This window comes from Scyliorhinus canicula, chromosome 9, assembly GCF_902713615.1.
Source record: "Scyliorhinus canicula chromosome 9, sScyCan1.1, whole genome shotgun sequence".
Classification (NCBI taxonomy): Eukaryota; Metazoa; Chordata; class Chondrichthyes; order Carcharhiniformes; family Scyliorhinidae; genus Scyliorhinus; species Scyliorhinus canicula.
The window spans coordinates 4,429,581-4,441,856 of record NC_052154.1 but is presented as its reverse complement, the minus strand read 5'-3'; the positions used below and the strand labels follow the sequence as shown (position 1 = coordinate 4,441,856).

The window sequence follows — 12,276 nt, the reverse complement described above, 5'->3', positions numbered from 1 at the left end:
GTACTTTCTAGTCAATGAAGTGCTTTTGGTTAGTGTAGTCACTGCTGTCACGCAGGAAACACGGCGACCAATTTGTACACAGCAAGCTCCCACACACAGCAAGTCAGCGCCTCCAGCAGTGCAGCACTTCCTCAGCACTGCACTGGGGCTGACAGCCGAGATTTCTTTGATCAAGTCTCTGGAGTGGAATTTGAAGCCACATCCTTCTGGTTTGGAGGCAAGAGCCAAGGCTGACACTGAGAGCGAAGGCAGAGATGTGGAATGGTCTGACGTTTCAAATTAATTTGGATAACTGATCACAGAAAGGGAGATGAGAAAGGTTTCCTCAGCTCAAGTGGGACAGTGGTTAGCACAGTTGCTTCACAGCTCCAGGGTCCCAGGTTTGATTCCCGGCTCAGGTCACGGTCTGTGCAGAGTCTGCACGTCCTCCCCGTGTCTGCGTGGGTTTCCTCCGGGTGCTCCAGTTTCCTCCCACAGTCCAAAGATGTGCAGGTTAGGTGGATTGGCCATGATAAATTGCCCTTAGTGTCCAAAAAGGTTAGGTGGGGTTACTGGGTTATGGGGATAGGGTGGCCGTGTGGACCTTGGGTAGGGTGCTCTTTCCAAGGGCCGGTGCAGACTCGATGGGCCAAATGGCCTCCTTTTGCACTGTAAATTCTATGAAAACAATCGCAATTGCTTAATTTTTCTTTGAACTGTGAAATTCACGTCAGAAGTTCAAGGTTAAATTTCCTTGCATCCAGTGTTGGACTGAAATACAAATGGAAAAGTTGTTTCATCCTAAATATTCATTCACAGGCTGTGGGGATCACTGGGCCACTGGTTAGGCCAGCATTTATTGTCCATCCCTAGTTGTCCTGAGAAAGTGGTGATAAGTCACCTTCTTGGACCTCGAGGAGAGGCTGGGTCCAAGGTTTGCTCGGCTGCATCGGGGACAGTTCAGAGTCAATGACATTGGTCTAAGACTGCACTCACCCAAAGGCCCAGACTAGGCAAGGACGGCCGGGTTCCTTCCCTAAGGGATATTAATGAACCAGTTGTTACCACAACCCATAGCTCACTGTTATAGACAGACGTTCTTTACAAATGAATTTGCCACTTCCACCATAACCTGAATCCATTCCCTTCCTCACCTCCAGAATCATTAACTCAAAATCTGACCTACCTCTCCTGTTAAAAGCAAATTACTGCGGATGCTGGACTCTGAAACAAAAGGGAAAATGCTGGAAAATCTCAGCAAGTCTGGCAGCCGTCGGACTCGAAACGTTGGCTCTTTTCTCTCCCTACAGATGCTGCCAGACTTGCTGAGATTTTCCAGCCTTTTCCCTTTCGTTCCTACCTCTCCTGTTGTTCCCTCGGTAAAATCCGGCTCGTCCACGGGGAGATCTGACGCACGATGCTACTCATTCTCCCCACGTTCCCTTTCCCGAAGCTCAGGGGCTGGTTTAGCTCACCAGGCTAAATCGCTGGCTTTGAAAGCAGACCAAGGCAGGCCAGCAGCACGGTTCGATTCCCATACCGGCCTCCCCGGACAGGCGCCGGAATGTGGCGACTAGGGGCTTTTCACAGTAACTTCATTTGAAGCCTACTCGTGGCAATAAGCGATTTTCATTTTCATTCATTTTCATTTTCATTCATTTTCATGTAGGTTGGATGGGCCACTGTGAGAACACAAGGATCGAGGAGGCCATTTGGCCCTTTGAGCCAGCACCGCTGTTCAGTAACATCATGGCTGATCTGTCGGCTCAACTCTCCGTTCCTATCTGCCCCCTCGACTCCCCAGTTGATGAGCAATCTGTCTAACTCGGCCCTGAATATATTCAATGAGCCGGCCTCACTGCTTGCTGGGGGACAGAATGCCACAGACGAATGGCCCTCTGAGGGAACAAATTTCTCTTCATTTTCGTCTTAAATGGGAGATCCTAAATTTTTAGTCTGTGACCCCTGGTTCTAGACCTCAGGGAGAGGTAACAGCCTCTCAAGGTCTCCATCAAGGCCACTCAAATCTTATTGTTTCAATTACTTCACCGTTCTTCTGAATTGCAATGAGTATGGCCCAATCTACTCAATCTTTCCCCATAAGACAAAGTCCTTCATCCCAGGAATCAGACCAGTTAACCTTCTCCGAACTCCCTCCAAAGTAGGTTTATGCCTCCTTCACTAAGTGGACCAATCGGTACTTCACAGCGAGGATGGACATGATGGGCTCCCATGTGGGTCGGAGATGGAAGATATTGGGCGGCATCTACTGACCGCGTTGCGCCCGAGAAGGAGCGACGCTTGGCCAGTGGATCCCTCTTCCAGGATCTACCCGGCTCCCCACGCCTCGTGATATCTAACGCGATCTCGGGAGATATCGTGATATGAATCCCGCCCATTGTGGGCAGGATCACTTTCTGGAAAATCAACATATTAGAGTGAGATAGCTGGTATTCATTCAAATTTGCATTCTAATATGCATTCCTGAGATCTAACCAAGGAATGGGATCTAACACCTTTGCCTTGGAAACCTCGGGCGAATGCTGTTCAATGCTGCTCTCCACAAACAGACCGATTGGCACTCGCGGGGGTCTCCGAGGGGATTGGAGGACCCTGGGTACTTGCCCTTTGGGCAGGGTGGTACTGCCAGCCTGCCACCCTGGCAGTGCCACCTGGGTGTCAACCAGGCACTGCCAGCTGGCAGGGGCAGTGCCAAGCTGGCATTTTTCATGTGATGGGGATCGGGTCTGGGGGCGCCCGGCGTGGGGAGCGGGAACCGAGGACTCCTTGTAGGTGAGTTGGGGTTTGTGGGTTGAGAGATCGGGACGCCGTTTAAAAGTGGCGCCCCGATCTCCCCTTGCACTGAGGAGTTCCAGCGAGCAGGTTCCTCAGGGAAAACAAAACGGGGCTGAGGTGCGGCCTCAGTTGCAAGTTCCCCACTGAGGCCCTCGATCTACCCGAATGGCCATTCAATAGCGTGATGTGTCCTGTCGCTCGGAGCGCCGGGAAACACCTGGCTAAACATGCTCGCTATGGGACTCTGTTCCCATTCGTGTAGATCACGCCCGATGTGACGAAAACTCCAAAACAAAATCTGACCACAGCTTCTGTTGGCTGCGGAATAGATGTTTCATTGTGAAGCCTGCTGTCAATTTTCCCCATCAACAACTCACTGGCTGACGCAGTGATACCAACAGATAGGATAGAACAGAACAGGGCTCATTGAGTCTTTTGTTTCACTCATCTCTGTATTTTTGTCATTTTGTAGACAGAATACATCAAAGATGAAATTAGACACTTATTCACCAATATATTCATTGCTCTTGTCCTCCTCAGGCACAAGGACTTTAAGGAAATCCATGTTAAGTGAGACTCTACAGTTATACAGCATGTTTTAATGGGTACTCTATCGTTGCGAAGGTGGAACGCTTTCACATTTCATACAAATATAAACATAGATAGCTCTTAATTAATGAAGCCTCCGGCACAAATACAATTTGCCTTTCCATCGCAGCGATAAATTCATCTACAAACGTCTGCAGGCACAGTTCGAGATTGATTGCTTGGGGTTTTAATTAAACTGTTTCCTCTCCTCACTTGAGCTCACTCCAGTGTTTCGATGAGTGAGCTCCTCAGCGGGATGGTTAGACAGTGAGGAGCAGGAGGCACACGGGATAAGTACTGCACAGGGGAGAAATCAGTAGTCAATATCCCACATAATCAGCCCCCCACATAATCATTGTACTCCACTCATAAAGTATACCACAGACCCAGTGTACCGTGTGGTCAATATGCCACACACACAATATTGCACATACCAAATATACCATGGGTATGTTATATCATGTATGTAATATACCACATACCTAACATAACACCTTCATAATGTATGGTGTAAATAATATATCACATCCAATATACAAATGCATAATTCATGTACATAATGTACTGTTCACTCAGTATACCCTGTACAAAGTACTTCCCACACCCATTATAATGCATATAATCATTCTCCCAATAAACCATCTATTATATATTATACACACACACATATATATATTATAATCCCATACCCATTACACAGCACTTTGTGAATGAGGACTATACAGTGAGAGGTTTTCTTGGAGCAAGGGTGATTGGGAGCCACAAAGGATGCGGTGGATTATTTAGATAAACTGAGTGATGTAATGTTGCAGGATTACTCATCTTTGCATCACGCTAACGGCGCTCAGTGACAATCAGGTCACTGTGGGTGAGCTGGATTTATTGTGTTTCACACTGATTTTGTTCGAGTCTGATTGTGTTTGGAGATTGAATCTCTCCAGAATACTTTTTCCCATATTGGTCCTGAGGTTTTTACCCCTGGGTTTTTTTCCTGCCTTTCCCAGAAGGAAGAGAGGGTGAAGGAAGTGTCCAGCCCAATCCTCCAGGCATCATTGGGGGGGGGCAGCTGCTTTTTCTGTGCCCGTTAGTTTTCTGTGGTGGTTTTCATGGTGCCTTCCTGACACGGCATCAACGCTCTGGGACCCATGTAGCCTGGACAATGTGTGCCGCCGGGTAACCACGCCGGGTTACCACAGCGGATCAAAGTCAATTCAGGAGGATTGCACCCGAGTGACTCTGTTGTGTCCCGTCCAATTTTACACTGAATGAAAGTTAATGGAGTGCAAAGCTATTTTAGTTAAAATTAGGGGTTAAAAAGCTCTAAATCTCCTAGTTATTCTCTATAATGAGCAGATTTGTTCTACCTTCTAATCCCTTGTACAATCACGATAAACTCAGTGGTGAACAATGATATGGTGACAAACAAATGAGAAGAAATTGAGTTTGCGTTTTGATCCAGGTGTATATTCTGATTGTCCTCTCCACATATTCAATAGGACGTTGAAAATAAGCAATCCAATTGGTCGGAGGGATGGCTTGGTGACTGTGCATTGAGCTGGTCCACATTAGGCTGAAAAACGTAAAGGTGAGGATTCAATGCTGACATTTCGCTTCCTCTTCTTGTGCTGTTTTCCATTAATGGACAGGTGCACCAAGGTAATGGTCAGGAAAAAGGCTGCCCGTGGGGAAGGGAGAAAGAAGATGGAGAATTAATCTACAAAATAGCAAAGAACAATACAGCACAGGAACAGGCCCTTCGGCCCTCCAAGTTTGTACCGGTCATGATACCAACCTTGGCCATAACCCTCAGCACTTCCTTGTGCCATATCCCTCTATATCCTATCTATGTGTTTGTCGAGATGCCTTTTGAACGCCGTTAATGTATCTGCTTCCACAACCTCCCCTGGCAGCGCATTCCAGGCACTCACCCCCCTCTGTGTAAAAAACCTGCCTCGCACATCTCCTCTAAACTTTGCCCCCCACGGACAAAGAAAGGAGGAACTTGCATTTCAATAGCATCTTTCACAGCCTCTGGGCTTCCCAATGTACTTTGCACGCAGTGAAGTACTTTATCAATGTAGTCACTGTTGAAAAGTAAGAAATGTAGAAGTCAAGTTGTACACAGGAGAATTCCAGAATGAGAACCAAGGTAACCTATTTTTAACAATGTTGGTTGAAGAACAAATTTTAACATAGAACATACAGTGCAGAAGGAGGCCATTCGGCCCGTCCAGTCTGCACCGACCCACTTAAGCCCTCACTTCCACCCTATCCCCGTAACCCAATAACCCCTCCTAACCTTTTTGGTCACTAAGGGCAATTTAGCATGGCCAATCCACCTGACCTACACGTCTTTGGACTGTGGGAGGAAACCGGAGCACCCGGAGGAAACCCACGCAGACACGGGGAGAACGTGCAGACTCCGCACAGACAGTGACCCAGCGGGGAATCGAACCTGGGACCCTGGCGCTGTGAAGCCACGGTGCTATCCACTTGTGCTACTGTGCTGCCCCTAATTAACTGGGAACTCTCTCACTCTTCTTGAAATAGTGTTCTGGGGTCTTGTCCCCTGACAGAGTACGCGGCTCTTCATTTAAACATCTCTTCTAAAAGACAGAGCCTCTGACAGATCAGCATTCTCTCAGGGTTGACATCAATAGTGGTCAGCCGAGATTAGGGGTCAAGTTTCTGGAGTGAGGTTTGAACCTACAAACATAGGATTCAGAAGTAAGAGAGTACCACAGCTGATAGCTTTTGATCCAATATCATTGAACCTTTCTTTCCTCTTTTACTCTCCCTCTCTCGCCCCCAACCCCCATCAGGTGATAGGGCAGGGTTTCAATTGAACGTTCCTCCAGAACTGGCCCGGCGCATTGCCACATCAATCCTCATGGGGATTCAGTAAACGTTTACATTACAGTCAGATTATTAGTCTTGATGGGTGAGATCTTTCAGCTGATCCCGCCTGCGGGACCTTCCAGCCTGCGGTGATACCTCACCACAGGTTCCCTGGCAGCGTAGTGTGGATTCAATGGGAAATCCCATTGACAGCGATTGGACCAGAGGATCCTGTCACCGGCCAATGGCAGGCCAGCCTCCTGCTGTAGAGAAACACGCCAATGGGAAGCCAGACAATTCCGCCCGGAACCACATAAACATAAGACCTAGGAGCAAGAGTAGACCATTTCACCCTTTGAACCTGCACCAATATTCAAGATCATGGCTGACCTTCGATCTTAATTCTATCTTCCTTCACTATCACTATCCTTAATTCTCCTCATGCTCAAAAATTGATCCATCTTCTCTTGACCATGCTCAGTGAATGAACATCATTTGACCAATATCAGGAATGGGCAGGTTGCCTTATGAGGAAGGCTGGAAGGGTTGGGTTTGTATCCATTGGAGTTTAGAAGAGTAAAAGGCGACTTGATTGAAAGTCAATCCTGAGGAGGATTGGCAGGGTGGATGTGGAGAGGGTGTTTCCTCTTGTCAGAGAATCTAGAACTAGGGGGGTCACTGTTTAAAAATAATGGTTCACTCATTTCAGAGATGGGGAGAAATGTTATCAGAGGGTCGTGAGTCTTTGGAACTCCCTCAAAAGGTGGTGGAAGCAGAGCGTTTGTAGACTTTCATGTCAGTGCGAGGTAGACTGTTGGTAAGCAGGGGGCTGAGAGGTTATCGGGGTCGGCAGGAATGTGGGGTAGAGGTCACAATCAGAGGAGCCATGATTTTATCCAATGGCAGGACAGGTTTGAGGGGCCGAGTGGCCTCCTCCTGCTCCTAATTCAGATATTTGTTTGTATTTCCACAGGCCACAAATTCTAAAGGTTAATAATCCTCTGAATGAAGAAATGTCTGCTCGTCTCAGTGTGACTGCCTATTCTGAGATTCTGACTCTATCTCCTGGATTCTCCAGGCAGGGGAAGCATTTCATAGAATCATAGAATTTACAGTGCAGGAGGAGGGTCTGCACTGGCTCTTGGAAAGATCACCCTACCCAAGGTCAACACCTCCACCCTATCCCCATAACCCCACCCAACATTAAGGGCAATTTTGGACACTAAGGGCAATTTATCATGGCCAATCCACCTAACCTGCACATCTTTGGACTGTGGGAGGAAACAGGAGCACCCGGAGGAAACCCACGCACCCACGGGGAGGATGTGCAGACTCCGCACAGACAGTGACCCAAGCCGGAATCGAACCTGGGACCCTGGAGCTGTGAAGCCATTGTGCTATCCACAATGCTACCGTGCTGCTCAGCATTTACCCTGAACAATTTAATATGGTTCAATGAGATCACCTCTTATGAACTGAGCCACTTACCTATCACCCCGAATGTACCAGCAATGGTGGCCACAGTCGTCAAGATGGTGGGTTTACCCGGAATAGGCCCCACCTCGATCTTGCAAACCTCACGGGAGCTGCAGGTACAGATAGACACTGCAAAAACAATGGAAGAAAGTGAATTTAAAAGAGCAAATGCTGAAACTACTCAGCAGATTAGGCAACATCTGTAGAGAGAGAAACTGAGTCAGTAGTTCAGGTCAATGGACTTCCCATCAAAATTGGAAAGAGTTTGAGATGTCTCAGGTTTTCAGAGGCAGGGAAAGGTGGGAGGGAGGAAGGAGCAAAGGGGAATGTTTGTGATAGGGTGGAGGCAGAAGAGATTAAACGACAAAAGGGGAAGATGTAACACAACCATTACCAGTACTTGCTGTCTGGGAAATATAGGAACATTGGTTTTTGATCTGAAATTATTGAACTCAATGTTGAGTCTGGAGGGTTGTGAAGTGCCTAATGTAAAAATGAAGTGCCGGCCCTCGTGCGTCCATTGAGCTTCCTCCTCGACCTCCTCCTCCTCATCCAAGGAGATGTGGCTCCTCTATCTCCTTCTGGTCCAGCTGCTCTCCCCGCTGCAGTGCCAGGTTGTGCAGAGTGCAGTAGACCCCAATGATGTGGAACACCCTCTGGGGGCTGTATTGGGGGGCTCCCCCCGACTGGTCCTGGCATCGGAACCGCATCTTGTCGAGGCCGATCACCTGTTTGACCAGTGGGTGACCCCCCAGTCCATGTGGTGCCAACTCTTGCATCACCTGGCACAGGTGGTCCGCCGTCCCCCTCGGGAAAGCACTGGACATCTGACATCTGGAGGTCAGACGTTCCACGTGATGCACAATCAATGGACACGAAACGTAGATGAAGTCTGAACGATAGGCTTTAATACACAAGAAGTGGACCCGGCAGCAGACGTACAGAAGAATTGCTGGCTGCCGGGGTACACGGGTTCTTATACCCCGCCTCGTAGGCGGAGCTACCATCATCTCAGCCAATCGGCTGAGAGGCACATGATATACCTAGGCCAATGGGCAGCGAGCCCTCTGCACCAATGGCAGCTCACACTCCCAGGTACCGTAATACCCCTAGTCATACTACCACACCACGTCAGAACACTCACGGCTGGCAGTGTCACCTCCAAGGCTCCACCATCTGTGGTCCTGCTCGTGGGAGATCACCAGGGCGCTGTTCCTGGGCACATCGAACTCGCTGCTGCTGCTCAATCGCAATGAAAAAAAAACTGCCACTTCGATTGGCTCCATGGTTGTCCAGAATCCAAACCCCCAGAGATGCCGATACTGAACCCCCCCCCACCCGGCCCGGAGTCGGAATTATCTGGGTCCCCTGCATCCTTTCCACTGTCCCCTCTGCGACCAGCGCCCTGGATGATAATGGCGACCTGCACACTGACCTCAGATATCCGCTTCAGCGCCAAGTTCTCATTTGTATAAAGCTGTTGTGGCATCATGCCAGTGACCGATGAATAATCGGGGTGGGTGGGGGGCACTAGTGAGGGCCCTGGAAAATCGGGAAACACTCTCTCGCCGGTGGGAATCGCTGTTCCCGATTCTCTGCGTACTTCCCGCCCACGTCAGCATTCTCGCTGATGGCTAACGCTGGCCCACAATTCCGCCCAGAGTTAACGTTTCAGTTCTGTGGGCGACGTCTTCAGAATACAGTAAATCACCATTTCACCTTACATCATTGCTGAGGCCCCTGGAGGATGGGAATGGAAGAGGTGATAAGGCAGGAGTGACACGAAGAAAAAAGACTTCTTCTCCTTCACGACTGACTATTACCGATTGAAGTTGACTCGTTACAATGAGAGTTCTGCTCTGAGTGATCTGCAGTTTCAATTATGTAGCACTACACCCACAGGTCAATGCTGCAGGAGTTCCTCTGGGAATTTTCCTCGGCCCAGCCATCTCAGCTGACCTTCCTTCCATCATCAGGTCAGAAGAGGGGATGTTCGCTGGTGACTGCACAATGGTCAGCACCATTCGCCGATTCCTCAGACAATGAAGCTGCCTGTGTCCAAATGCAGCAAGACCCGGACAACATTCCATCTAAGGCAAATAAGTGGCAAGTAACATCTGTGCCACAAAAATGTCAGGTAATGACATAGGAACATAGAAAATAGAAGCAGGAGGAGGCCATTCAGCCCTTCGAGCCTGTTCATTATGATCATGGCTAATCAACAAACTAAATAGCCTGATCCTGCCTTCCCCCATTACCTTTGATCCCCTTCACCCCAAGAACTATGGGCGGGATTCTCCGACCCCCCCGCCGGGTCAGAGAACCCTCGGGGGACGAGCGAATCCCGGCCCGCCGGTCCGACGCCGGCTGCCATACTCTCCGGTGCCGGTTTTTGGGAGGGTGCGGGGTTTACATCGTAACGGCCGGGGGCCGTTGGCAGCGTCCCCCCAGCAATTCTCTGGCCCCGATGGGCCGAGCGGCCGTCGTTTCCTGGTCCATCACGGCGGGACCTGGCTTGTAGTCCGGCTAGGTGAGTCCTCGGGGGGGTGGGGGCGCAGGGGGATCCTGCCCAGGGGAGGGCGGGCCCACCGATCTGCAGTGGGCCTGTGCCATGGGGGCACTCTTTCCTTCCGTGCCGGCCTCTGTAGGGCTCTGCATTGGTTAGCGCAGAGAAGAACCGCCCTGCGCATGCGCAGGAAACACGCCGGCCGGTCTGCGCATGCGTCAACTTGCGCTGACTCTTCAGAGCCAGTTGGTGTGGCGCCAATCCTCCGGCATCGGCCTAGCCCCCAGAAGTGCGAAGGATTCCGCACCGTCCGGTCGGTCCGATGCCGGAGTGGTTCGCGCCGCTCTTGGCACCGGCATCGGGCCATCCGGCCATTTGCGGGAGAATCCCGCCCTATATGTTTCTGTGCCTGAAAGGGTAAAACCTATAGTTAGATTCATGCTGGACAAAGTGTTTGTATGTGTCGGCGTTGGTTCAGTTCCAAATGTGATTCTATTGTGCTTAGAGAGGCTACAGCCTAAAGGCTAAATAAACCAGCAGGGGTTGCTTAGCAAATGAGGCCGCAGGGCGGTTCTTCTCCACGCTGACCATGGCAGAGCCCTACAGAGGCCGGCGCGGAAGGCAGAGAGAAATTTAAGTTTTAGTTCAGCTAATTTGTTTGTAGTTGGAGACAGATAGTCAGAGAGAAGGCAGCTCTCACAGCGTTGCTAGAAACAGTTGGTTTTAGAAGGGTAAAGAGGAAACATCTCTCTCATCCTTGCTAGAAGAAAAGCCATACGATGGAGAAATGGTTAAGCAAACAGATGCCGACCAGCTATTTAAGGAAACAAGAGAAATGAAGAGATGTTTCCAAGAAGTCTGCTGTTAGCGGAACAAAGGAAACTGGGAACTAGAATAGATTACTGCTCAGTAAAATCACAGAGAGTCTAAAAGGGAGACCAGAAAGGTATCTGCAGTAGTGTTAAGATTTGTGAAAAATTACTACAGTTTGCGAGACATTATTTGAAATGATTGTGGAAATCGGTGGCTGGACCTCAGAATTTGTGTAAAAGCTTTTCAGACAGAGGAAATCTGAAGGAAGAGGTGTAAAACCTAAAATTGCAACCTTGGTGGAAGCAGCAGAGGGAAAGCATCGTTTAAAAGAAGATTTGAAAGTGTGCCTTTTGAAAGTGGAATCTGAAATCATTCGTGCGGAAGCCAGAGTTCAGTGAGACAAGGGGCGAAATTCTCCCCTACCCGGCGGGGTGGGGGGGGGGGGGGGGGGGGGTCCCGGCGTAGCGGAGTGGCGCCAAGCACTCCAGTGTTGGGCCTCCCCAAAGGTGCGGAATTCTCCGCACTGGCGCCAACGGCCTTTGGCGCTATGCCGGCCGGCATCGGGGCTGGCCGAAAGGCCTTCGCCGGTCGAGGTGAGTCCGCGCATGCGCCGGAGCGTCAGCGGCCGCTGACGTCACCACTGGCGCATGCGCGGTAGGGGGGTCTCTTCCACCTCCGCCATGGTGGAGGCCGTGGCGGTGGCGGAAGAAAAAGAGTGCCCCCACGGCACAGGCCCGCCCGCCGATCGGTGGGCCCCGATCGCGGGCCAGGCCACCGTGGGGGCACCCCTCGGGGTCCGATCGCCCCGTACCCACCCCTCCAGGACCCCGGGGCCCGCTCCCGCCGCCTGCTCCCACCGGCACAGAGGTGGTTTAAACCATGTCGGCGGGAGAGGCCTGACAGCGGCGGGACTTCGACCAATCGCGGGCCGGAGAATCGCCGCGGGGGGGGCCCTCCGATACCGGGTGGCGGAGAATTCCGGCCGCGGCGGGGGCGGGATTTACGCCGGCCCCGGGCGATTCCCCGACACTGCGGGGGTCGGAGAATTCTCCCCAAGGTGGCTCACAGTAAGAGAATCATCTGGGGAGATTTTGAGGCGAAACTGACAGGCATTCAATTAGGTTCAGGGAGGAGTGTGTCTGACCACAGTCATCCTGTGAGCTTAAAAGGGACTTTGTGTGTTAATGAAACGTAGTTTAGAATGTACTTTGTAATCCATGTTAACCTTAAATTCTGTGTGTAATTGTTAAGATAAGAGGGGAAGTAAAGGAGTATTGTAT

General features: G+C 50.4%; 1 protein-coding gene across 1 annotated transcript in view; it reads right to left on the bottom strand.

The window, feature by feature from the left end:
• Positions 1 to 3,356: 3,356 nt before the first annotated feature.
• cdh16 (cadherin 16, KSP-cadherin) overlaps positions 3,357 to 12,276 on the bottom strand; it is a 114,001-nt gene continuing 105,081 nt past the window's right edge. The window contains exons 17-18 of the mRNA XM_038806215.1: positions 7,690 to 7,806; positions 3,357 to 5,038 (exon numbers count right to left, since the gene is read on the bottom strand). Coding sequence (XP_038662143.1) covers positions 4,929 to 5,038; positions 7,690 to 7,806 — 227 coding nt within the window. The 3' untranslated portion in view covers positions 3,357 to 4,928. The remainder of the gene's footprint in view (positions 5,039 to 7,689; positions 7,807 to 12,276) is intronic.